The sequence below is a fragment of the Magallana gigas genome, chromosome 8 (genome assembly GCF_963853765.1).
Source record: "Magallana gigas chromosome 8, xbMagGiga1.1, whole genome shotgun sequence".
NCBI classification, from domain to species: Eukaryota; Metazoa; Mollusca; class Bivalvia; order Ostreida; family Ostreidae; genus Magallana; species Magallana gigas.
The window spans coordinates 30,369,043-30,397,035 of NC_088860.1; the positions used below are offsets into that span (position 1 = coordinate 30,369,043).

General features: G+C 33.8%; 2 protein-coding genes and 2 non-coding genes across 5 annotated transcripts; 3 read left to right on the forward strand and 1 right to left on the reverse strand.

Annotated features, from left to right (window-relative positions):
* Nucleotides 1-272: 272 nt before the first annotated feature.
* LOC105332251 (man(5)GlcNAc(2)-PP-dolichol translocation protein RFT1) lies at nucleotides 273-19,768 on the reverse strand. 2 transcript variants are annotated; one of them, XM_011434785.4, is made up of 14 exons: nucleotides 19,514-19,768; nucleotides 17,788-17,873; nucleotides 15,709-15,825; nucleotides 14,153-14,342; nucleotides 13,488-13,589; nucleotides 9,967-10,098; nucleotides 9,485-9,563; nucleotides 9,331-9,381; nucleotides 4,334-4,464; nucleotides 3,761-3,905; nucleotides 3,073-3,178; nucleotides 2,633-2,761; nucleotides 1,498-1,618; nucleotides 273-705 (listed from the first exon to the last, which is right to left on the reverse strand). In XM_011434785.4, exons 1-14 carry the CDS (start codon nucleotides 19,574-19,576, stop codon nucleotides 541-543), a joined length of 1,617 nt encoding a protein of 538 aa, XP_011433087.3. In that variant the 5' UTR covers nucleotides 19,577-19,768; the 3' UTR covers nucleotides 273-540. The 2 variants fall into 2 exon arrangements, with proteins under 2 accessions (XP_011433087.3, XP_011433088.3); XM_011434786.4 differs by lacking the exon at nucleotides 4,334-4,464 and adding an exon at nucleotides 8,535-8,650.
* Nucleotides 19,769-19,928: 160 nt separating this feature from the next.
* LOC105332252 (T-complex protein 1 subunit eta) lies at nucleotides 19,929-27,719 on the forward strand. Its single transcript, XM_011434788.4, has 12 exons — nucleotides 19,929-20,001; nucleotides 20,646-20,799; nucleotides 21,024-21,130; nucleotides 21,260-21,385; nucleotides 21,890-21,942; nucleotides 22,048-22,219; nucleotides 22,653-22,817; nucleotides 22,930-23,063; nucleotides 24,152-24,304; nucleotides 24,447-24,598; nucleotides 26,855-27,043; nucleotides 27,155-27,719. The coding sequence occupies exons 1-12, from the start codon at nucleotides 19,996-19,998 to the stop codon at nucleotides 27,373-27,375; spliced, it is 1,632 nt and encodes a 543-aa protein (XP_011433090.3). The 5' UTR covers nucleotides 19,929-19,995; the 3' UTR covers nucleotides 27,376-27,719.
* LOC117690574 (small nucleolar RNA SNORD35) lies at nucleotides 23,149-23,226 on the forward strand. The gene has a single exon (XR_004602537.1). It is a non-coding gene; the product is annotated as a small nucleolar RNA SNORD35 (small nucleolar RNA).
* LOC117690573 (small nucleolar RNA SNORD35) lies at nucleotides 23,903-23,981 on the forward strand. Its single transcript, XR_004602536.1, has one exon. It is a non-coding gene; the product is annotated as a small nucleolar RNA SNORD35 (small nucleolar RNA).
* Nucleotides 27,720-27,993: the final 274 nt, after the last annotated feature.

Consider the following 27,993-nt stretch of genomic DNA (forward strand, 5'->3'; position numbering starts at 1 on the left):
TTACGTCCGGCGTTTTAGTTACGTCTGTGAAAATTTACGCGTTTAATTTTTACGGATTTATAAAACTCGTAGAAATTAGCAGCACGTAAAAAATACCTGTTATACGGTATACATGAACATGTACAGTGTATATAGACAGGCTAAATCTAAGTAGTACAAGTCCCAGATTTTATTACCATAAAAATGTTCCATTCGGATTGATTTTGCTTATTTAAATCGACACTTTCAAAGTACATTTACTGCCGTGTTGAAGCAGGAGAGAAAAGAAAACGTTCAAAACTTAAGAGTCATTTATTAACTTTTCTCATACATGTATCCAGTTACATGTTCAGATATATTTATTACATGTATAAATTCATGTACCAGTACAATTGAATACTGGAATTCTCAACTGAGGTTTACCGGTACATGTATGAACTGACTAGATTCCCATTGGTGCCAACGACTAGCATCTCTGATATCCCGCGGGATTGACAGATACATTCCTCTTGTTTTGTACAAGTTAACTACACCAACATACGAACCTAAACATAAAATTTGTCAGTTTGTCTTTCCTATTTTGCGTCCCCATAGCCGTGTTGTCACAAATTGTACAAGTTCTCTCTCACTGATTACTATGGTTACCAGAACACACAACAGACACACTCCTCCGATGGCAATGTGTAGAAGTTTGTAAAGATTCCCACCATCACAGCAGAGGTAGTACTGTAAAGAAAGAGCATATACTGATCAGTCTTAAAATAATGCAAAACTTTACTATGGTACTGTATAAAACAGTAATGTCTGTGTTAATTTTCATCCCATTTACACCTGCTGTCATCTTCCCAAGTCGAGGGTTTCTGATCTGCTCCGCTCTACATAAACCCTTGACCAAATTGGCAGAGTCTGGCAGAGTTAGAAACCCTGTTCTCTGATTGGTCGTATTAAAGTCTGCATGACCCAATGCAATTAGAAGCGTAGTTTCAAGAATGATATTATGCATTAATCAATTTTGAGCCATTGTCAAATGAATTTGAGACAGACTAGTAATTGACTTACTGCTATTGTTTTTAGTCCGAGTGAACCCATCTCTTTATTTCAGATTCGCTTTACTATAAACAACAACATTGCTATAGATTTGTTTAACAGGCATTTTCTTATTAGTTAGAACAAGAGGTCACAAAAAGTAAAAAAATAAATGTGTACTCCCACTAGTTGGCACAATTGTAAAACCGCATGTTTTGTCTGTTCGGTCAAGGGTTTATGTAGAGCTGAGCAGATCAGAAACCCTCACACTTGGGAAAATGACCTAATGCCAACAAATCTAAAATGGAACTTTGAGTCACAACTGTGTTCGGGTGACACCTAAACTGGAGCAAAAGTGAAATCTGTGAAAATGATTCTGTATTAATCCTGTATTGTTTAATTAAAGTAGTCAATCTACACACCAATGATACATTTACTTGTTTTTAACTAATGATACATTTACCTGTTACTCTTGAGTATGAGATAACGTACCTCTGAGAATGCTGTTGTACAATAAGCAAGAGCCAGGGCTCCTAGTACAGAGAATGATGGGAGAAATCCCTTCAGTGGCTGGTAACTGCTGTCCTTGTAGAAGTTATGAATAAACCAAACACTGAAAGGGAAAAAAAGAAGTGCGCCTGAAGTAAGATTGCATGTAGTTCAAAAATACTAAGTATATACCGGTATATCCAGCAAATATTGAACTGCACAAGACAAGAAACAATTGCATACAAGAAGGTCTTTTCTACAGAAGAGTCGAAATTGATGATGTATATGTATATATTTACATTCCACATATATTTTGCATGTAAAGCTACTGCAGATATAGCACCATAACACAGACAGGGTACTAAAAGGTTAAATCACGAGTTTTAATTGTGACGTCACAAACGTTGAACGCTGATAAATACAACGTCACAAGCGAAAATCAAATATCACGCTTGTGGCTGTTACTGTGGCTCTTCCATTAATTTGAACTTACCCATAGGATAATACAGTAACTTGAGGTATAATTCGCATTTGCGTCCAAGGCAAGAAGGTAAAAAAATGTAAATATAAGCATTAAATCCTTATTTTTTGAAAGATATAGTCTCATAACTGCAACGGTGTGTGCAAACAAATTTTCATAACGCGCTAACGCGTGTTATTCAATTTGTATGCACACACCGTTGCAGTTATGAGACTATATCTTTCAAAAAATAAGGATTCAATACTTAAGTACAACGTACTAGGTAATAGAATTTCATTTTCAGTATCAATCAGGTTACATTTTCAATATCACTCAGATTACATATATTCAATATCAATCAGGTTACATATTCTAAATAAATCAGGTTACATATTCATTATCAATCAGGTTTCATCGCCAATACTGTAAATTCCTAATTAAACGCGAGGAATTAATATCCGCGTAAAATCGCGAGAAGCCGGTCTCGCGAATTCTAAAATCTCGCTTTTAATTTTGGGACACATGTAAACTACATGAAACTATGAAAAAATTTTGGTATTCGCGATTTTATGTTTTCGCGATTTGATGGTAAATCATTGAATCGTGGAATTAAGTACTCGAGTAAAATAAGGAATCTACAGTATCAATTAAGTTACATATTCAAATAAAACGGGTTACCTTTGAAGAATTCTACATCCTATATTAATGCTGTTTGCTAGAACAAATCCAACACTGCCAAAGATCTGTGTTAGGAATAGGGAAGATCCCAACAGAATGACAGAGAACAGCAGCATTTTGTGGTTATAGCTGTAAAGACATGAATTCCTTCATTAATATCTATTGGATCAATGAAATCTTTAATATATACCTATCTACAAAATTACAAGATCAGCAAACTCCTTGTTATAATGGTCACACATGTTCATAATTTTTAAAAAAAAATGTAAAATAGTGGAAAAACACAAGTGCAAACATTTTTACTATTTTCACAGGAGTTGCACATTGTTCCTAATTTGGATAATTCAAAACCATGTTTGGTCCTAAAAAATGCATGTATACAATTACCGGTAACAGAAATGATGCACATTACGATTCCCCATTTTGCAAACACTTTTTACCTATCAATTTCTTCTTTACTCATAATGGAGAAGTAGAAACACTCTGTGATGCCATTGACTGCCAGCAGCAGGACATACAGACAGTACCACCTCAGTAACAGAGGACCTGCAAAAGATGCTCCTAAACTGTAATGTTTATAGCAACACAGATACAGCAACTTATAAACATTGATAGCAACATGGAAACAGCAACACAAAATACTAGTGTAGTACATGATGGTACATTTATATAGCAAAACAGATACGGCAACTCATAATCCACAAAATACATAAAGTGTATAAGCAATTCATAAACACAATCTCGTGAACAGTAAGAAATAATTCAACCCATGAACTGCAATAGTAGCAGCAACTCATGAACAGCAGAAAAACAGAAACATGGGAATTGCAAAAGACACAGTGACTCATGAACTGCAAAATATAACGTAGAGCAACTCGTGAACTGTGATAGTTAGAGCAACTCATGAACTACCGGTACAATACATGTATATAGAGCAACTCCTGAGCTGCAATAGTAAAAGCAATTCATGGATTGCAATAGTTATAGCAACTCATGAACTGAATAGAACTTCCTGTACAGAGTTCTAAGGACTGTTACAAACAAATAGGGATTAACTGCTTCAAATAAATAATCATGTCTAGTCACCATGTCCCCTAATCATGATACTACAGATGATAAAAAACACACCAGCCCCTGAGGAGAGTAGAGATCCTCCATACAAATCGAGCGCTAGGTAGGCGTAGGGCTGACCAAACACCAGGATGATACAGCCAATCAGAGTGACTGTCTTAAGGAGATGTTGGAGTACGCTGGTCACCAACTCTATGGAGTCCTGTAATGCGGACAAATGCTCATTGAATTCCTTGTTAATAAGTCAGAAAAATTAATTCTTATGAAAACATGAACAAGTAAAAAGTTAACATCTGAACATTTAAAACAAGTGCATTTGTATATTTTCATGATACATTTGACATGTGGTAAAAAAGAGATCAGACAAAAAAAGTGAATTTTTACAATGAAAATCTAAATTTCCAATATTCAGACATCAAAATTATTTTTATTTATTTCATTATTTCATTTGCTTGTGACAATTGTCTTCTATCAAATGGACATATATGTTTCATGCCACTACAAATTAATAGTACATTTATATAATTGTGCAAGTAATTTTTCAATGCATACAAGATTTGACATAATATATGTATAATATTAATACTAATATATAATAAATCACAAAGACATTAGTCAGAACCTACATACTTTGCTTTGTAGTCGCAGACTTTGACCTCTGGTAAACAAGCTGGAGAAAAAGAGACGGCCACTCTCTTCTATTGGTTGAAAAATAAATCGGGGAGCCAGGGAGCCCAAATTGTTAATGATGTCATACACCCCTACAAACAAACATACCACTGGTCAGCATGCCACATTCTGGGAGTAAATTTAATCTGTACTGTCACAGATTCCACAGGTCAAGGGCACCTGCTGGGAACAATATCATAGCTTCCAGGATTTAGGATGCTCTATATAATGATGAGGAAAAGTAAAAGGAGGGGGGGGGGGGGGGGGGTGGGTTCTGCTATGATCTTGACCTCTTCCCTAGAAACTTGATTTTAGGTCATATAGCACATTTTTAAAAAACTGAATACATAAATAAGGCTCCTACAGAGCAATGCCCTATGTCCTATTAGTACTAAGACTAATTCTATTCACAACAAATTAAATATGAAAATCTAAATACATTTGCAAAGCAAATTGCAATCAAAGTAATAATGAAGGATGTTCTTCCTTCTATTATTGCACTCATGCATAATTTCACCAGTAAACTGGAACAAACTGTATATGTATGTACGTAATATATTCCTATTGGCCTTGCTATACAACTTTCATCTATTCTAAAACATAGGTAATCATAGATTACTAAGCTCACCGAGACGGAGCATCACCCTTATGAGACATCACCTTCATAAGAACACCTTTATCGTTTTATATGAAAATCAAACTTTATGATCTTGGATATTCATGGATTCTGTTTGACAAAATATCGTATATCATCTGATAAATTTTTTTATGATAATCATATGTTCATATGTTAATCAATTCAATGATATAAAGAATAATTAGATATGATATTGTAACGTATGATATGACATTGTATTGTGTTATACCTAATTGTATTTGATCACATAATACAATATCATAAAATATAATACAATATAGTATTATATTACAATATCATATTACATAATACATCATAACATTGAAACATGATATTATATTGTATAATATAGTATGATATTGTATTGAGTGACACTGAAACATATTTGATACATTATATGATATTATATCATATAATACAATATAATTTGATTCCAACATTGTATCTTATCAAATGATACAATATTATGTGATAAAGTAAAATATTATAAAATACATTATTATATTATACATATAGTATCATATGACACATTAATATATATTACAATATCATATAATACAATTTCATGTGATATGATAATATATTATATAAACCAATATCATATCATACAATATCGTATGATACAATATTATATAATATTACAATATCATATAATACAATTTCATGTGATGTAATTCTATATTACTGAAACCAATATCATATTATACAATATTGTATGATACAATATTATAGAATTAAAATATTGTATCATAGGATACAATATAATATTTTGCAATATCTTATGTAATTGTACCATGTGATAAAATAATATATTAAAAATACAATATAATATTATACAATATTGTATCATAATATACAATACTATACATAACAATATCATGATACAATATCATATCATAAAATATCAAAAAAATTGATACAATATCATATCATATCGTATAACTTTTTATAATATAACATATGATATCATATTATATCATATCAAACAATATTGTTTCATATCATAAAATATCATAGGAATCATGTTATATCATTTATCAACAAACACATCTATCTATCAAGCTGGTTTGAGTGAGGTAGGAGATTTCTTTAGCATCCTTGATAATGGAGATCAGGCTCTGCATCTGAAGCAACCTCTGCGTTTAATTTATAATAAAGTTAAATCAACTATGCAAGCTTTCATCTATAAAACATGTGACCTGTTCCAAAAAACTAAACCTCATCCAGCATCCGAAACCTATGGCTGAGATTCAGCATTCAAGCCCATCAGGTGCATTGGTATCATAAGACGCATCATCCATGCAAGTTTGGTGAAGTTTGGACCAGTAATAACTAAGATATCATCATCAGAGGGCACTAGCAATTAAAACCTTTACTTCCTCCAGCATCCGCAACCTATAGCTCAGATTCAGCATCCATGCCTGTCAGGTGCATCTGTATCATAAGACACACCATACATTCAAGTTTGGTGAAGTTAGGACCTGTAATAACTAAGAACTATTTTTTAGCATCCTTGATAAAGGAGATCAAGCTCTGCATCTGAAGTCACCTCTGCGATTCATTCATATTACAGTTAAATCAACTATGCAAGTTTGAAATAGTACTATCATCTATTAAACTTGTGACCTGTTCCAAAAAACTTAACTTTATCCAGCATCCGAAACCTATGGCTCACACTCAGCATTCAAGCCTGTCAGGTGCATCAGTATCATAAGACACACCATCCATGGAAGTCTGGTGAAGTAAGGACAAGTAATAACTAAGATATCATCATCAGAGGGCACCTGTTTCAAAAACTTTATTTAACCAGCTTTTAAAACCTTAACCTCCTCCAGCATCCGAAACCTATTGCTCAGATTCAGCATTCAAGCTTGTCAGGTGCATCAGTATCATAAGACGCACCATCCATACAAGTTTGGTGAAGTTAGGACCAGTAGTAACTAAGATATCATCATCAGAGGGCAACTGCAACAAAAACTTTAACCAGCTCTAAAAACCTTAACCTCTTCCAGCATCCGAAACCTATTGCTCATATTCAGCATTCAAGCTTGTCAGGTGCATTAGTATCATAAGACGCATCATTCATACAAGTTTGGTGAAGTTAGGACCAGTAGTAACTTAGATATTGCTATCAATGGGCACCTGCAACAAAAACTTTAACCTGCTCCAAAAACCTTAACCTCCTCCAGCATCCGCAACCTATAGCTCAGATTCAGCACTCAAACCTGTCTGGTGCATCAGTATCATAAGACACACCATCCATGCAAGTTTGGTGAAGTACGGACCAGCAGTAACTAAGTTATTGCTATCAAAGGGCACCTGCAACAAAAACTTTAACCTGGTCCAACAACCTTAACCTCCTCCAGCATCTGAAATTTAGGACCCAGATTCAGCATCCAAGTCTTTCAAGTCCATAAGTAGGTCCAGATGCATCATCCATGCAAGTTTGGTGAAGACAGGACAAGTAATAGCTTAGATACAGGACCTGCAACAAAAACTTTAACCAGGTCCGGACGCCGACGCCGACGCCACCGCCGACGCCGACGCCGAGGGTATAGCATAAGCTCTCCTTGACTTCGTCTCGGTGAGCTAAAAATCAAATCAAAACAAAATCAAAACATAACAAAAAAGTTCCATTGTGTTACATCTAACCTAGTTACCTCTACCAGACATGAACCAGTATATGTATCCCACTATACGATACATATTGCTTTCTGTACCAGTATACTGTGGTTTCATTTATATTCAAGGGTATCAATTTTCGTGGATTAAGTGAAAATCACAGTTTCAAGGATAGGTAAATTCGTGGCCAATGACCCTATCAATACAAAATGTTGAGAGAAATTGCACTTCGATAAACATTTAATTTCGTGAATCAACTAAACAACGAAATACACGAAAATTGGTATTCAACGAATATTGATGAAACCACAGTATGATATTCAGATATACCTGGTACTATACTGTGGAATTATTTAAATTTCTATGGGCAATTTTTGTGGAGGGGGGGGGGGGGGGGATTTGCTTATATATTTGTGGGGATCGATGTAATTTTGTGGACGCCTTAGAACGATAACTTAGTCTAAAGTGGTTTTCATCAAGGATATAAATTTGTGGGGGCGGGTTACCCACGAATACCATGGAAATTGAGCCACAATGAATTCTAATGATTCCACACTGTCTTGATTGTATTCAACATTAATTAACATCATTGTAAATGGCAGCGAATTACAAAAGAGAAGAAGTTTCAGGGAGGGGGGGCCTGCCACTCTCTTTCAAATAAAATATCATGAAGAACTGGTACACAAGTCTTTAATGCTTTTGAGTACTGAAACTAAAATAAAGTGAAGGGTCTGTGGAATACACCTATTCATTTTATAACCAGAAGTTAACTTTTAGTCTGATCAACATTTCATTTCATGACAGATTTATGCACACTGTATTGCTTCAAGAATCAAGACATTCACACAGTACAACACAGAGCGGAGTGGTCATGTTAGTGAAGCTTTGATCCGAGAGACATACAGGTGGCTGTGATTGGAGGGGCAAGCCTCGCAGGAGAGCTGGGTAGAAGAAATACTGCAGGGAGTCATCCAGTTCCCTGAACACCACGCCAGTGTTATCAATGATATCATATAAACCTGCAACGTAGACCACTCTCGTCATTCTAAGCTCATCCCTGCCACGAACATCTGCCCATTTAATAGGAGTAAGGCCAAAAATCTAATTTTTCAGTTTATCTCTAAAAAAATCCTATTAAAAATAAATTGCAGCATGCATGCAGGTATTTTATTTCACTCTGTTAAAAAATTTGAAAAAGGGGAAATACTCAATTTAATTAAAATTGACAATAGAGTTGATACAGTGCTGTAGCACAGTGACTGAGCAACTATAATCATTAAATTAAATTCATTTTAGCTATTTTGAAGTACATAATTAAGTTTCAATGATTTCTTCTGATGTTTATCAAGTCTAAAAAAATTTTTTTGGGCTATCACAATTTTAAGGTACCACAATGTATACACTTGTCTATGCATGACATTAAAAGTATGCTAATTTCATTTTAACAAATGAAAGTACATTAAAGCATTTACAAAATCGAAAAAATGCACACCATTTAAAAATGCATTTTTTATTTGTTAGAATGGCAGATAATAGATTGTCTTCCTCTGACTGCATGACAACAATATAATTTGTACCATTGATATAAAAAAATCTCCATGTACTGAATAAAGTAATAGAAGGTAAAAAACAAATGAAAATAAAAATGTTTTAGACATAACATGCATATAGATATTTACACATGCTGTACATGTATTACCTTGGTCTCCAAAGTTTAAAACTCCAAACACTGTCATCACATATTTTTCACCTGATAAAAAAAAAGCAATGAAAATATAAACATGGTTTTATCATTGTGAACATAATTATGTTACAAAATTTTTGACCTGAACGCTATACACATACAAGAATACCTTCTGTCAGTATTTGTTTGAAGATGGACTGCTTAAAGAAACTGCCAGTTAACGAAGCCAGCCGCTGATCAATAAATGGCTAAAAAGAGAACAAATAAAGATACTTTGCCTGTGTTTTACAACACATATAAACAATAAACATTTCTGTAAAAGCAGATATATTAATTTCAATATCATCAAAATCTAATTTCCTTTAAAATTTTGAAATGCAGTGTTGCCTATCTAATGTCTGGGTTTTGGTTTTTAAAAAACAAAGCTACAACAGTTACTGTAAATACAATGTACATGTTTCTTTGAAACAATCTTCAGATTATTTGAATGTTTAAATAATTATTACTACTGGTAACTGTTTTTAACCTCTTAAAAATGCCTAAATAAAGTTTCATTTTAAGAGATACACCTTACTTTTGAATTAGTATGACTTAAATTGACCATGGACAAAAAAAATAGGGGGACAATTTTTAGCCATCCAGTAGACTTACTTTATCAGGTAGGATTCTGGGAAAGAAGTCCCTGACTGACTGAAATACGAACGTCTCCTCCAGGTCCTTATTCTTAATCATCATGTAAAACACCGCGTAATATATGGCGGAGTAACTTATCGCACAAACCAGCTGAAAAAACAATCACAAAACACTGTATCACAATATCTACACAAAATTCTTATAATAACACAGACTTACTAATAAAGTTTGGAGAATTTACTCCTGAATTGGGTTTACTGAGGAGTATACATGTATCTTAAGATTTTAGTGCAGTGTATTTTAATGTGTGTTTTTGTATCATGTAGTTTTATAGTACCAATAATATACCAGTATTAATAACTGGCAAAGTTAGTAAAGTCATGTATTAGCCCTGTAATTTTTGCTCATATACCTATCATTCTTTGACTGTTGTGTCCACAGCCTCACTTCTACAAAAGGTATACCCGGTATATATACCAATACATGTAGTAGGAAAGTGAGACTGAGATCATGAGTAAGCTTGTCTAAGATGTAATAATGACAAGGTTGTAAATCTTTTCAGCTGACATCACCTTGACCTTCCACCAAGATACTGTTCAAGGTCACTGCATGTCCACACTTTACCCACGAGCACTATGTGAGTGTTAGCCAGATTGGGTCAAAAAGTGGTTTGTCTGGATAAGGATTTTTCACATGTCTTCTATGATTTCAACCTTTGACCTTAAAACTAGTTCAAGGTTAGTGTTTGAAGTATGAGCAAACAGCCCAAAAGAAGAGAATATATGTTCCAGACAAATTATGTCAAAACAGACGGACAGACTGATAGACAAACAAGGCTGAATGGTCATGGCCATTTTGTTTTTAACCAAATCAATCTCCTTTAAAAGAGCTCTTCATAAAGATATATGAAAACATTCAAACTTTATATATCTAAAGTACTATAGTATTTGGATTTTTTCCTTAATAATTCCTTATTAATTCATGGGCAAAAATATGTTATTAAAATTTTAACCCAGATCTAACGTGTAATTTGTTGACTATCCAGCTTCCTTAATACCTGCAAGTATCTGATAACTTCAGACAATGTAACAAACTTTTGACTGGTGTTCTACACAACAGAATCATTCAACAGATCAATGGAAAGTGCTTAGTCAAGCTAAGATAAATAAAGAGAAAATGAAATTAAGAAAATTTGAATGATAAAAAAATTGATTTATAAGTCTTTTTTTCAATCCTATCAATTTCATTACATCATCAGAGACACAAATTTTGTGTGATGTGTATTTGATGATGATCAGATGGTATCATCAAACCAAATGACAGAATGGCCAGCTATAACCTTGTTACATGTGATGTGGGTGTACAAATATATACAGCAGTCATTGTTTTCCCATCAGTTACACTGGGACAGCTTTTATCTAAAATTTATTTTTTCATTAATTTATGATAGTGCAATAAACTACTATGTAACCGATAAACATTCGTAACATCCCTTGTGAAACATTTATCAAAAACTCAATAATTCAATAAGTAAACCTTGAAAAAAATGCATGTCACTTTTTTTTTTAAACTTTCATATACATTGTGCTGATGTCGAATGTAATATGTTTTGATAATTTACCATTATGTAGCCCCTCCTTACCACTGGAAGTTATTGTTTTACCAAAACTAAACATACTATACATGTATTTAAACAAGAAACCCATGGGCTTTATCGGTCACCTGAGTAAATGCAGTGTGGCTGTGGCGATGTACATTTAAGTGCATTATATATAATTACAAGGCTAAAGAAATCATTTTTAAAATTCCAGGATTGTTTAAATTCTAATAAAATTTTCAAAAAATTGTAGCATACCATACAGTGACATAATTGAACAAATCTTTAGTACAAAAAAAATAACTGGTCAAAATAACACCACCCACACACATCATTAGAGGCTTTAGAGCCCTGCCCAAACACCAGTACCCCTGACCCAGGGGCATGAAATTCATAACTTTGGAAGAGGCATTCTTCCTCATCATAATTATGTCCATCTGCTTAATATTCAGGAGGAAAGGAGAAGATTTTCAAAGAATTAATGCATTTTCACTTTATAATCATTAGAGCCCTGCCCTAACACCAAAACCCCTGAACCAGGGGCCAAGAAATCAACAATTCATAAAAAGACATTCTTCCTCATTATAATTATGTACTTGTTCATAGGCTTAATACCCAGGAGCAGAGGAAAAGATTTTCAAAGAATTAATGCATTTTTACTATATAATCATTAGAGCCCCACCCTAGCACCAGAACCCCTGACCCAGGGGCCATGGAATTAACAATTTTGGAAGAGGCATTCTTCCTCATAATTACTATGTACTTAGTTCTTTTGCTTAATATCCAGGAGCAGAGGAGAATATTTTTGAAGAATTAATGCATTTTCTCTATATAATCATTAGAGCCCCGCCATAACACCAGAACCCCTGATCCAGGGGCCATGAAATTCACAATTTTAGAACAGGCATTCTTCCTCATCATAACTACAGTATGTACTTATATAATTATTAGAGCCCCATCCTAGCGCTAGAACCCCTGATCCTGGGGCCATGAATTTCACAATTTTGGTAAAGAGCTTAATGCTTATGACAATCATGCCAGCAGTTTGATTGCTTGGTGTCCAGGGGTAAAGAAGAAGATTATTTAAAGATTGCATTAATTTTGATGGTTTTAGCCCAACCCCTCAGGCCCCATAGGGGCAGAGGCCATGAATTTCACAATTGTTACTCCTCTTCACCTATAGATGCTATATGCTAAATTTGGTTGAAATTGGTTCAGTGGTTCCTGAGAAGAAGCTAAAAATGTTCAAAAGTTTCTGACCGACGAATGATGACGGACAAAAATAGCTAGCAATAGGTCACCTGAGTGACTTTGTGCCAAGTTTGGTTGCGATTAGATCAGCGATTTTGCAGAAGTAAAAAAGTGTAAAAAGTTTATAGACAGAATGATAGTTGGAAACTGGACAAAAGCGCAATTATGCTCAGGTTACTCATTTTCAAGTCAATTCAAAATATGTTTTTATTTATATACATGCATTAATTTAATTCTTTATCATGATATTCATCTCTTTTTCCCCCTACACTAACAGGTGTCTAAATATTACAGATTTTATACAAGTGTACAGAAAGCAATAAAACTTTATGGCTTTAACTCTACTGAGCCTTAAAAAATTCTAAGAATGTTACCTATATTATGTACATAATCTGAATAATAAGGTCATAGATAAAAGCATGATCAACTCAATTCTTATGGAACTTAGCAATTCTAATTGTATTTTAATCAAGATTCTTTAACCCCCGAAAATGAAACTGCTGGGATTATCATTAGGATACATCTGTTACACAGATTAAATATCAATATCAGGTTCTTTATCTTTTAAATGATAAAAATTCCACAAAAAAGAGTTAATACTTCTCTCTCTCTCTCTCTCTCTCTCTCCTCTCTCTCTCTCTCTCTCTCTCTCCTCTCTCTCTCTCTCTTTCTCTCTCTCTCCTACACTTACTTGAGCAATGCAGAAGTTTATTAAGCCCCACTGTGGAAAATAGATGACTAGGAATGCAGCAACAACACATTTCAACAGTTCTGACAATGCCACAGATACAACCTGTAATTAAAAACATATAAGCGCATCTCTGATTGTATATATCACAAATGCTTCACAAACTTATATTAATAATTATCATATAAAGCTAAGAAAAAAGATGTTTGATTTGTTGGTGGAGTAAGTAAATATATGTAACAATTAAGCTGTTCCCTGGGAGGTGGAATGTTTAAAAATTTAGTTTGTATCATGATAAGCTCTAATACATGTACAAAACCCATCTCCAAATATCCAATTTTTAAATATTCTATAAAGTTATATATATATTCGATAAATGTTCCCACATTGACTTATGAAAAAAAGTATTAAAAGGGTACTATAAATGCATGTATTGATAATCTTGCTTAGTATAACTTTATTTTCCATGAAAAATCAAAACAATTAATTTGCATGATACAAAATTAATTTTTCCAGCAGTATATCAAATCACATGCAAAATTAAAATTGCTAATCTCCAAGCAGCTAAAATATTGAAATACATGTATCAAATGGTAGTCAATTCTGTCTAAAGTATGTTCCAACCATTAGAAACATGTAATTATGAATGCTTGTAATAATTGACTTACCCTGAGTCTGTTAAACAAGTGGCACTGTCCAATAATGAAGTGGGGCCTGGCTAGTGTAGTGATTATAGTGTTCAAACAGAAGCACAAGACACCAACTCCATAGTAAGGAATGCTCTCTGGATCCGGACTCTCCAATCCATACATCCAGATAGATCCAAATATAAAACACACAACGATACTCATTGGAAACCTGAAATAGAGATAGTTAGAACATAGGCATCATACATTCAAACTCTAAACAAATTAGTTCTTGACTCATATGCTGATTAATAAATTGGGGCTGCCATGGCCAGGGTAAGTGTACAAGTACATGCAATCTGTAAGTGCAACATCCACACAACTTTGTTCCATGTAAGTTTAACCTACTGAATATAATATATACACCACAACATACACATCATTAATTCATTAAAAACCCAAAACCTATGAAGGTATTTTATTTTTAAATGTTAACATAGTAAAAGCTTTCTTTGAACAAAGTTTCAACTATATAAAGAAGGCACCGTAATGATTTCCCTCGGACCAGCATCAGGCTCCTACTATCACTTACTCACATCAGATTGACTATATATATAGCTATCACTTACGTTAGCCACATCAGATTGACTAGCTATCACTTACATTGGCCACATCAGATTGACTAGGCTATCACTTATGTTAGCCACATCAGATTGACTAGGCTAAGCTATTACTTATGTTAGCCACATCAGATTGACTAGCTATCACTTATGTAAGCCACATCAGATTGACTAGCTATCACTTACATTAGCCACAACAGGTTGACTAGTTATCATTTACGTTAGCCATATCAGATTGACTAGCTATCACTTACGTTAGCCACATCAGATTGACTAACTATCACTTACGTTAGCCACATCAGATTGACTAGCTATCACTTACATTAGCCACATCAGGTTGACTAGCTATCACTTACATTAGCCACATCAGATTGACTAACTATCACTTACGTTAGCCACATCAGATTGACTAACTATCACTTACGTTAGCCACATCAGATTGACTAACTATCACTTACGTTAGCCACATCAGGTTGACTAGTTATCACTTATGTTAGCCACATCAAATTGACTAGCTATTTATTACTTACATTAGCCACATCAGATTGACTAGCTATCACTTACATTAGCCACATCAGGTTGACTAGCTATCACTTACGTTAGCCACATCAGGTTGACTAGTTATCACTTATGTTAGCCACATCAGATTGACTAGCTATCACTTACGTTAGCCACATCAGATTGACTAGCTATCACTTACATTAGCCACATCAGGTTGACTAGCTATCACTTACATTAGCCACATCAGGTTGACTACCGGTAGTTATTACTTACGTTAGCCACATCAGATTGACTAACTATCACTTATGTTAGCCACATCAGATTGACTAACTATCACTTACGTTAGCCACATCAGATTGACTAGCTATCACTTACGTTAGCCACATCAGATTGACTAGCTATCACTTACGTTAGCCACATCAGATTGACTAGCTATCACTTACATTAGCCACATCAGATTGACTAGCTACCACTTACGTTAGCCACATTTGATTGACCACTTGTCGCCAGTCCTTGTTTTCTATCTTGCTGAGGCAGGCCTGATCGAAGGACTCGGTCGCAATGAACAGAGTGGTGGTGTATAGGAGAGTCAATCTGAGAAAACAGAATACATAACATTAAATTAATCTGTATATAAATATAACTATAGATTGACAGAAAAATGACAAAAATACCATAATTAAATACCAGTAGAAGGCATTCACACTGCCTTAAAAAAAAAACACTCGGTTAAAAGTAACGTTACTTTATTTTAATATTTCAAGAGAAGGACAAAATTTGGAGCTCATCATTAGTAAAATTATTATTCATTAATAAATTAGTTTCTTTAATTGCTCATAATATTTTAAATGCAATATGGTATTAACAATTGATAATTTATAGCATCTCAATAGATGGAGGAGCCCAGAAAAAGTCTAATGTTTAGTAAGGGTACATAAACAACAATATTTTATCTTAGGCACCTTAAAGACACAAGCTAGGGCATTACAAAATACCACATCTAACTATAGTTTAAATAATGTTGATTTTTACCCTACAAATAAAAAAATTGAGTTTTACTTTAAAAATAAGCTCGAGAATACACTGTGAAAAAAGTAATTGCTTCCAATTTTAGATAATGCAGAAGATTATATTCGTTGGTTTTTTTTCCTGCTTTGCTTTTTGTGTGGCATATGTACATCATGTATGCTATCTATCTGAATTATAACATAGCAAACTGGCAAGTTGTTTTCATCTAATAAGCTTCAATTTCTGACATTAAAATGGTTGCCTGATAAACCCGTACTGAATGACACATATTATTTAGAGAATTTCCCTTCAAGATGTAGACATGTATGCTTTTAAGAACATCTTTCAATTTGGAAGATAGATAGTTTATTTGTATGTGTGTCAAGACCTTGAACCATACTTCTGGGTTGAATAAACTTATAAAAAATGAGTGGTGTAAATTGTCATCATTTTGTTGAAGATTAATATTTTCATCCATGATTGACAACAAACTTTCTGGGCTGACTATATATACCGGTAGTAATTCAATATCAATCACTAAAATAATCACAATTACTAAATATATGTAGATATGTATTCACTGCTCAAGCTTCTAATACAAAAAAAAAACAAACCATGCGCATGATAAACAAATATATTTATGCTGGGTTTTTTTTTTAAATTCCCCCAAAACATAAAAAAACCAAAAACCAGCATTTGGGTTTTTCCAAACTTGTGATAGTGATCTCAGCTGTTTTGCCCCAAATTGCACTGATCTGCTGTCAGACTCTTAATAGTTTGATAAAACATGGGAGTTCTAAGATGCATCCTAAATACATCAGGTCATAAGTAATGTCTAACTTTATAGGACTTATATTCATATACCAGGTACTTGTAGTTACTCTCCAAACTCCCTTGCCAAAAAAAAGTCAAAGAATAGTGTGCACTTAATTAATTTGCCTCACCAGTGCCCATAGTGTAACAAGGATTTTTTTTCTGTCTTTCTGATTCATTTTCCAAATTTATAACAAAAATAGTACACTTTCAAAATGGTTTCCTTCCACAGGACATACTTAGGAGCTAAAAAAAAATTATCAAGAGTATGACCATTCTTTTATTCCATATGGATAATTTTACTGGCATATCAAACAACCATGCGAACTAAATATCAAGTTAAATGTGGGCATGTAACCTAAAAAAAATTGATATGGGTACATGGGTCCATTTCATGCTTAAATTCTCAGGTCCAGTTCAATGCCTTTAGAGTAGGCAAACACAACTTAACTATTAAAGAATGTGTAATTGTATCTTTATGTTAAATTTGTAATATTTTTTTTAATCAACTAGTTCCAAAACTGAAAAAAAAACTATTCTTTTAGTGACCATTGCCACAGTGTAAGTCTAAATATATCTATTGATAATTGTTTACTACATGAAGACACTGCGTCTGCAGGGTCAAGATTCCACAAATACCACCTGCTTAAACTGTATCATTGATGGACATGGAAAAGCTTTCTCTCTCTCTCTCACTCTCACTCTCTCTCTCTCTCTCTCTCTCTCATATATTACCTGACATTGACCACTCCTAGCAATTCCTTGGAAATATACCTCAGTACAACTCCATTCAGAATAAATGTCATCATTCGAATACATAACTGAAAAATAGGATGAATCAGTAGGTCAGGATTAGATTCATACACTACTACTCTGCAATTATTTTTGGTCAAAGTTTTTTGAATTCATATAACAGTGGTCTTACAACAGCCTCAGTTTTGTACAATTGAAATCCTGATATAATTAAAAAAAATAAACTAAAGAGGTCTACCAACATTTAATTCACTACAGACTAGGACTTCACATTTTAATTTCAAAAATGAATTATATATGAATAATTAAAAAAAAAAAATTCTTAACAAATAATCTGAATTAACGGTATTTATATTTACTATGTATAAAGTATATAAAACTATGTAGCTATAAAACGGTATTTTAATTAACGGTATTTATATTTACTATGTATAAAGTATATAAAACTATGTAGCTATAAAACATGGAGTGCTGCAGAATTTATTAGCTTATTAGCTAGGCTGTTCATAGCTGCAGAACTGTAGCTCTCCGGGAAAAAAAATATTGACAGACCGGAGAGCTACAGGGCCACCCATTGAAAAAATTGTATATTTATTGCGCAGAAAAACGTGCACTAGTTTTCGACTGATTTACCTTATTTATACGCAAATTCTGTGAAAACAATTAGTACCATTAAATTCTTCATGCAATTTACTACTGATATCGCCTCTTTATTTGCCTCAGACTTTCAACGAAACACGCTACCGACCTAGGAAAATCAAGTATGTTGAATTTACATCGAGATTGATAGTCGCCATTTTTACATGTAAACAAAGTGCACCACATGAATTTACGGGACTGGTGATGGTGTTTAAAAGAATATCCGAGGCAAGTGAACAGACGATATCAGTAGTAAATTGCATGAAGAATTTAATTTTACTAATTGTTTTCACAGAAATTGCGTATAAATTAGGTAAATCAGTCGAAAACTAGCGCACATTTTCTGCGCAATAAATATACAATTTTTTCAATGGGGGGGGCCCTGTAGCTCTCTGGTCTGTCAATATTTTTTTTCCCGGAGAGCTACAGTTCGTCAGCTAGGCTGTTCAATAAGTTTATAGAGATAATACCACATAGGTACAACACTCTATTGCAATGTACATCAATATCTTTGAAGCACATCTTTTAGCACTGAAGTGGAAAAAACCAATTCAAACTGGTTTATATATAAATAATTAGCATTGAATACAACTTGCTTTGTTATTACACTGGTTTGTGTTTTGTATCTTGAAATTTAATTCATAATCAGATGAAAACTACAGCATCCCTCATCATATATCATGGTATCATTCACAATCCCCCCTCCCCCATGATGTTTTCTATAGGTAAACTGTCAACTTGATAATTATATCATTTCTCCATTTGATCTTAGATATCAGCACTCACTTTAAAAACATACATCCCCATAGGCTATCTCTTGAAATGAGATGCATATTCGAACAAATACTTTACAGCCAAATATATATATACCATATGATGTATTTTAATTCATTAATTTAAAAAATGGTTATTAAAACTGTATAATAATTTATTTTTTAATTCAAAATATTTATTTACTGCTAAAGTAATATCAGTGTATAAATGTGTGAATTTTGAGAGAAATGTTGTTGCTAATCACTAATCTAAAACTTGCGATCGAAAGATTAATTTATAAACTGTTCATTCTCACCTGTAGGGCCATGTTATAAGTAGCCGCTCTGGCTGCACCAGCTAAAAGATCCTGTCCTTTCATTTTTTTTTTTTAAATCGTGCTTGGATAAAATTACCACAGCGTTAAAAACTACACACTATGCACCAACAATAGCCATGCAAGGTAGAGAAAATCCTTCGAATTTCCTGACATTGCTTTTCTTTGGTGAATGAACTACCAATGAATGCTGATCCAGCTGGCCGATGCCGCAACGTCGACTAAACCGAAAGTGAAACTACAGGTTTGAACCCGATCTTTAAATAAAATCAGGTAAATAATATTATTTGAACATAATGTTCTTTATAAAATAATAAAATAAAAATTAGTGAAAAATTAATTATTTTTATTCAATTTTGTGGGTTATTTCATTCATGACAATGTGCTTCAATGAAGATTTTGACATCAACAGTTACTCCCCTTTATGAAAGAACTCTTCAGTGTGTTATGGTTACCAGTCGAACATGATGGTAAGTGAAATTGTGTTGTCTTAAAATCCATCCCCATCCTCGATTAGCTTAAACTCTTTATCAAATGTGAACATTGTTCTGAACTGCATGTATTGTGATGGTTGAATGTGATCACTTATATATTAGTTTTAACCTTAGCTTAGAAAATGATTTTAATGTCTGTTTTGGAAAATATGCAAGTAATCACATGTTGTTCTGGAATGTTCAGAAAATGACTAACATGACGCTGCAATAGTTTAACAAAACTAAGAAATCTTTCTACCATAAAGAAATTTGGAAATTATTATCATATCAAATGTAACATAGTTCAGCATGCATGAATCCCCAGGAATCACAAGTTATTTTTTTAGAAAAATACTTAATAGTTATGATTTGAGCTGAAGCTGAAAAAAAAAATACATTCCAAACTGTAAAGAAATTAATGAATAAACCATACTCAAGAGCTTGTTATTTATTATTTTTGCTGCCTTCTTAATATAATGATAGGAAATGGATTTATATGCAAATATACAGAATGGGGGGGGGGGGGGGTTAATAGTATGAATTTCAGCTGCATCGAGTCTTGTTTCATTTATACTTATAAGTATATTTTTACTTCAAAACCAGGATAATAATATTTTAACTATTATTTTTTTTAATTTCAGCAACCACAGATCATCTTGCTGAAGGAAGGGACTGACTCCTCTCAGGGGGTTCCTCAGATTGTCAGCAACATCAATGCCTGTCAGTCCGTAGCTGATGCCGTCCGAACAACCCTGGGCCCAAGGGGAATGGACAAACTTATCATCAATGATCAAGGTGCATATTAGTTGGAATAGCTTAGTGTGTCTCAGACAAGCCCTTCACCACAGACTGTAGTTGCAATGAAGCAAATTGGAGTGAATATGCTCCAAACTGATTTTGAAGAAAAGAGTTCAAACTATGCTGCAAAAAAATTCAAAATGTATCTTCACAAATTTTTTTGAGCTTTTGTATTTATATATGTCCCAACATGTGACATACATGTATTCTTTGTTTTGCAGGAAAGTCCATAATATCAAATGATGGAGCCACCATTTTGAAAAATTTAGACATTGTGCATCCTGCTGCTAAAACTCTAGTAGACATAGCTAAATCTCAAGATGCTGAGGTTAGTAAATTTACTAGTTTGAATTTTCTAAATTTACACTTCTTTGATTAAAATATGAAAAGTAATAGGTCTCTTTCAGCTATGTTAAAAGGGCCAAATACATATATAAGTTTATTATTTGATTTTTAGGTTGGAGATGGTACAACATCTGTAGTTTTATTAGCTGGGGAATTTCTTAAACAATCCAAACCATTTATTGAAGAGAATGTCCATCCACAAATTGTCATTAGGGCCTTTAGGAAAGCAACAGATCTAGTAAGTTCAGATCTACATATATAATGTTACTGTAAATCCAAAGAAAAAGAAATTAATCCCTGGTTTGCAGCACAGTTCAAATTCTTGTGTGCTTTTAACTGTTTAAGACAAATTTTTGTCTTTAGAGTTAAAAGAAATACCTCTATGATTTTGGGCCTGCTTCAAAGAGGGTAAAGTAATTGAAGTCGTGAGACTGGGTTGACAAACCATGTTGACTCAGTTCGAACTCCTTTGAACACTTGCAGAGATGTGAGATTGTATTGCATCTTGCTTGTGATTTTCACCGGATTGTTATATGTTGTGTGTAATTTAATAGTCGATTCTTATCGCGATAAAGATGTTGTGGCGTATTTTCTGCTTCCAGCATGTCTCTCTACAGCTGGTTTCAATTACTTAATTCATGATTACTTACAAAAAATTCCAATGTGCTTTCTAACTTGTTACAATTCAGCAATTTGACAAAAATATCATTGCTCATTGATATTGTATTCCTATTTTCAAAAGGCTGTTCAACGAATCAAAGAAATTTCTGTCAAAGTCAAAAAAGATGATAAAGGGTAAGTAATTTGTGTAAAAGCTTGGAAGATGATTTTGAGGAAAAAATGTTTTGAGTGAGCATCTACCAGTAGTAGTTTTAATATTTTTAATATAAATATTAACAGGGAACACAGAGAGCTTCTAGAGAAGTGTGCAGCCACAACATTGAGTTCAAAGCTTGTCGCTCATCAAAAGGACTTCTTTGCAAAGATGGTAGTGGACGCTGTCATGCATCTAGATGAATTGCTTCCTTTGAACATGATTGGTGTAAAGAAAGTCACAGGAGGGGCATTAGAGGTAAGCTAGACTAATGATTGTCCAATGTTAGCTATAGTAATATTTTGAGGGAAAGAATGCAACAGATCCACCGATAAGTCAACTACAAGATTTGTTGCCTATACTTGTGGTGTTACATCAGTGGAAAATAAAGAGCTACTACCTCTTGTATCAGTCTCTGGCTGTTTTAGTCAGGATAGATATGTTAGGGGTACAGCTTTCTTCCTTGAGAGTTGGTCTTGTGCTTTTCTCTGAATTAGACCATAGCTTGTGAAGGTACACTCACATTGAGTAGATTATACTCTGTGCTATTGAAATCAAACAAGTAGTTCATACCAAGCAAGTTTTGAATATAGCTGAATAGATAGGTTACTGGTTATGAAACATTATGTGGACGAAAATTAGTTTCTTATAAGATGCATTTTCATCATTGCTGTGTATTGTTACTTTATAGGATTCCATGTTAGTTGCTGGTGTCGCTTTCAAGAAAACCTTCAGTTACGCTGGTTTTGAAATGCAACGAAAGCAGTATGAGAAACCCTTGATAGCTTTACTAAATGTGGAACTGGAGCTGAAGGCAGAGAAGGAGAATGCTGAAGTCCGAGTAGACAATGTTCAGGTAATCTATCAATACAAATGTCAAACATTGGTTGATACATGTATTAAGGTAGTGTTAACAAGAAAATGAATCAATGTACTTGTACCTACATGAAAACTCTTTATAATTTTAGGAATATCAGTCCATTGTTGATGCAGAGTGGAAAATTCTGTATGAAAAATTGGACCATGTACACAAAAGTGGAGCCAAGGTGGTGTTATCCAAGCTACCTATTGGAGATGTAGCCACGCAATATTTTGCAGACAGGTATTATTTATTTGGCGGGAGGGATTGTTATGAGCAAACACTTCTAAGGGCAAGGTTTAATAAGAATTCATTCCAAAGAGGCAGCTGCAATGATGTTCACTCACGATGGTCTTCTGAAAAATTAACTTGAAGACAATGCCTTATGGCTTTACTGAGCTTGACTGTCTTAATATTAATTGTAATATGGTTGGATGGCTTCACATGTTTGGCTGTCAATTTCAACTATTGAATCATAATTTGAAGAATGAGCAACTATAAGCATTATATAGATGATTTGTTATATCATTAGTGTAGTAACCCAATCAAGCAAACAAAGTTTACACTTGACTATTTGATATGGTATTAGATGGTACAAAACAAAACAACAATAAAGCAGCATGGTAGTTTTTCTAGACATGACAGATGTACTAATACTTTTATTTTTTGCAACTCTTGGGGTGTTGTAAAATCATTTAAGGAAATTCCTGGTGGTTCAATAATCATGGTTTTTATTGGCATTCCTTGCTTAAAAATTTATTCCTTTCACAAATCATGAAACAGTCTAACTCTTTATTCAATATTCATACAAGTAAATCCACAAAATTATTTTCCCATAATTCAGTTAAAATTTTACAGTCCTGAAAAATTGGCCCCAAAGAATTTAGATATACAGCACAATAGATAAAAGAATGCATATTTATACTGATATATTTTTGTATTGATGAGACCACACAAATGAGAGATCATATTAAAGGATTTGTAAAATTACAAGTTGTAATGAAGTGATAAAATTTTAGACAAGTATGTAAAATAATTCTAATGTTCAGTGATAAAATCATTGAATGGAATTAAGGCAACAAATGCAATGATGTTTACTCACGATGGTCTTCTGATTTGAATTCTGAAGACAATGCCTTATGGCTTTGCTGAGCATATTTGTCTGCTACATCTTTCAATGAGAACTCGTTTTTCTTAAAAAGTTCATCACAAGATTTAATTGCTACTCAATGTACAATATTTTAATTTGATAGTTCTTTGATTTCAATTGGGAAATAACTGTAGTGCACTTGTATGCTCTAATCTAACTAAATTTACTTTATGTTATATAGAGACATGTTCTGTGCTGGTCGGGTGCCAGACGAGGATCTGAAGAGAACATTGAAGGCGTGTGGAGGATCCATTCAGACCACCTGTCAGAACCTGGCCAGCAACGTGCTGGGGTCCTGTGAAAAGTTCGAGGAAATTCAAATCGGTGGAGAGAGGTAGATTCTTTTGATGTCAAAAGTGATGACTTGAAATTATTTGTAATTTGTTATTTTAGTAATGAATGCAGCATATACAGGTAATTGCCCCACTTTCAACCATCGTTGTATCATGTTGTAAACTGGTGATTCCCTACTTCAGGTACAATTTGTTCACTGGCTGTCCTCAAGCAAAAACCTGTACCATGATCCTCAGAGGTGGTGCAGAGCAGTTCATTGAGGAAACAGAAAGATCTCTTCATGATGCTATCATGATTGTCAGAAGAGCCATGAAGAATGATGCTGTTGTTGCAGGTGTGAATGTTTGAAAATTTACAATGTAATTAATTTTTAGCTCATCTGAGCTTCAATTAATTGGAATGTGGTAGCAATTTTGGACTTTCTTGTTATTGCTTCCAGCTTTCCTTCTGAAATACCAAGTGGAGTCTCTTGTTAATCTGTATGTTTTTCAAGTGCTAATAATCTTGGTGAAAGAAAGTTCTCAAGATTTATGCATGGAATGTCATTTGTTTGTGCCATTCCATCACCATATCTTTAGACAGATTAATTGTAAGCTACCATATTTTGTTAGTTTTTGTTAAAGAAAAATCATCCTCCTTGTCCATGTGTCAGTCAACACATTACTTAAGTTTTTAGTATAAAGTTTTTAAAGGAGAGTTCCTTTAATGGAGTGGTTTAGCAAACCAACCGGTACTTGTACGTTTAGGTTTCAAGGTAAAAATACACATACTAAGTTCACATTACTTTTCTTGTTTGGCAGTTATTATTTAACGCATACTTGTACTTGTAAATGTTTTAAATTGTAACTTTTATGTACTCTCCTTTTACCCTGGGTATTGATAATCGCAGTGGAAATCTGAAGATAGCAAGTGAACATTGTGTCATATGTATTTATATTTGTTTGTGTCAACAGTGTGTTTAATTACAGATGATAAAGAGTCATTGCATGGTTTAGCAAGAAGCGATGTGTATTAAAACCTGAACAACACAACACATTTCAGTGAAAATATATCATTGAAATCTTTATATTAGTAGTTGCATTAAATGCTAAGGCTTTAGGAAAACAAAGGCTTTTGTTCATATAAATAGCCAACAAGTCAATAGAAACTACATGTTTGATCCTACGTGTACTTCTTAATCTACATTTATGTTTATTCATGTACATACATGCATGTAGAAATTTGTCATTACAAAAACTGATGACATTCATAATGCAAATGTATTCCTTTGCACACTAACTTGTAGGCGTTGGTTTGCTAAACCTCACCATTATTTCATGTGATGTCTTACATTTTAAAAATCTACCATGATTTTGATGAATTTTAAACATGAGTAAAAAAAAAAAAAAAAAAAAAAAGACATATCCTGATGAGTGTCAGTAATAGGAATTCTTTTTAGTGTATACGAATACCAAATGGAGTCTCTTGTTGAACTGCATGTTTTTCAAGTGCTAAATATCTTGGTGAAAGAAAGTTCTCAAGATTTATGCTTGGAATGTCATTTGTATGTGCCATTCCATCACCATATCTTTAGACAAAACAAGTGTAAACCAACAACTTGTTAAATATTCGGGAAAAAGGAAGCCCAATACAAATCGCCTTTGTCCTTGTGTCCCTACTCCTGTTCATCCATGGGTCAATCAACACTTAAACTTTTTTGTAACACAACTACCAGAATAGTTCCTTATTATGATGAGCTCCAACATCATTTCAGTGACCACTTTTTATAAGGCCTAACAAAAAAATAGGTTTGTTTCCGCTTTCAGGATGAAAAAAATTAGGGTCGGTAGGTCGGCTTTTTTTTTTTTACTTTCACCCTGAATCTTACATTTCTCGAGCTCAACTGGAACGACATGTGCTGCCATTTGTAAATAACAAACATCTACACAACACTGATGACATCTAAATATTTGATAAAGTTCTATAAGCGTTTTTACGACTTAAATTTAGAGGACACATTAAATTCTTAAATCAGATAAAAACGAAATTTTAACAAAAAACGGATATAAACGGAAATTTACGAAAAAACTTGAAAAAAAAATTGGGGGTTGGCGGGTTTAAGTTAGGGTTGGTCGGAAAAGCGGAAACAAACCTATTTTTTGTTAGGCCTAAGAAGACTTCAATAAAAAATATTCTGCTATAATTATGACAATTTTCAAATGGGAGTAAAAATAAATTTACATTCCGATTTCAAGTGTCAATGATTCGAATTGATTTTAACTCACCTGAGCTTGAAAGCTTAAGTGAGCTCTTCTTCAGTTTCCTTATTAAATACCAAGTGGAGTCTCTTGTTTAACTGCATGTTTTTCAAGTGCTAAAAATCTTGGTGAAAGAAAGTTCTCAAGATTTATGCATGGAATGTCATTTGTATGTGCCATTCCATCACCATATCTTTAGACAAATTAAGTCATTCTTTAAGGTTGTTTTTAAAAAAGCTCAGGTGTGCGCTGGCCCATTTTGCTGCTCGTTAAGAATCTGCTTGGTGTGGTTTTCTGTTCTATGAAATGTTTTTGCAATATAATTCTCATACAATATTTACTCAAATTTGCAGGTGGAGGAGCCATCGAGATGGAACTAAGCAAGTACTTGAGGGATTACTCGAGGACCATCGCAGGGAAAGAACAACTCATGATCAGTGCAATGGCCAAAGCATTGGAAATCATTCCCAGACAGCTCTGTGATAATGCAGGCTTTGATGCTACAAATATACTAAACAAACTTCGCCAGAGCCATGCAGAAGGTAACTTTAGTTTTGAGAGACATTTCTATTGAAATTTGCATAAATGTAAGTTAATTTATCTAAATTATGTATGTGCTCATGTTATTGTGACACATTACTGTCTGTCTACAGGAGCACTATGGTCTGGTGTCAACATAATGAAGGAGGACATATGTGACAACTTTGAGGGTTTTGTGTGGGAACCAGCAGTCGTCAAAATCAACGCTATCACTGCCGCCTCGGAAGCAACGTGTCTCATCCTCTCAGTGGACGAAACCATTAAGAACCCCAAGTCTGGTGGAGACGCCCCCGGGGGTCCAGGGATGGGGCGTGGTAGGGGAAGGCCCATGTGAAGACAATCTAACCCTAGGAACAAATTATGAACAAAAGGATTCCTGTCGTTTAACTTGGCAAAGTAGATCTGCAAAGTGGTGATTTATTTCAGAAGTGTTTTCAAAATTCCTCCAAAATGACATATACAAATGGAAACGTGAAGTATTCCTGTGTTCAACTGTTCATCTCATCACTGAACATTAACAGCCCTGTTGGGCTCAGTACTTAACTCGTGTGAAATCCCCATTGTGAGAGACTGAAAATTCTGTGAGAGCTGTGATGTACATTAGATTAATGTATGAACTTTTTATTTTAATTGTGCTTTATATATTTATTATTTTGAGAATAAAATCTACTGAATATATACAGCAACTGAATTATTGTGTACCAGTATGTAAGGAAGCTCCACAGCTCTTAACATATTTGGAGTTAACCAGTGTCGTTGCATATTTGTTGTAAACTCACTGGACATATACCTCTTTCACAAAGGTTATTTTGCTAAAGTTAAAAGAACATTAAATAGATGTTAATTTAATGGTGTGGTAGGATGTGGAGAAGGTAAAGATAATCTAGTCCCAAGTTGCTGGATTTGAATCGATAAAAATTTCTTTATCCTAATTTGTGTCCCATATATATAC

What these genes read in the sequence shown, in the direction of transcription:
- LOC105332251 (XM_011434785.4), bottom strand. Translation starts at nt 19,576, where the DNA reads ATGAAAGGACAGGATCTTTTAGCTGGTGCAGCCAGAGCGGCTACTTAT. An exon ending in TCTACTCTCCTCAGGGGCTG is followed by an intron (nt 3,179 to 3,760) that starts GTGTGTTTTTTA and finishes CATCTTTTGCAG; the next exon opens with GTCCTCTGTTACTGAGGTGG. An exon ending in GGATGTAGAATTCTTCAAAG is followed by an intron (nt 1,619 to 2,632) that starts GTAACCCGTTTT and finishes TTTCCCTTTCAG; the next exon opens with TGTTTGGTTTATTCATAACT.
- LOC105332252 (XM_011434788.4), top strand. An exon ending in GTCAAAAAAGATGATAAAGG is followed by an intron (nt 21,943 to 22,047) that starts GTAAGTAATTTG and finishes AAATATTAACAG; the next exon opens with GGAACACAGAGAGCTTCTAG. An exon ending in TCACAGGAGGGGCATTAGAG is followed by an intron (nt 22,220 to 22,652) that starts GTAAGCTAGACT and finishes GTTACTTTATAG; the next exon opens with GATTCCATGTTAGTTGCTGG.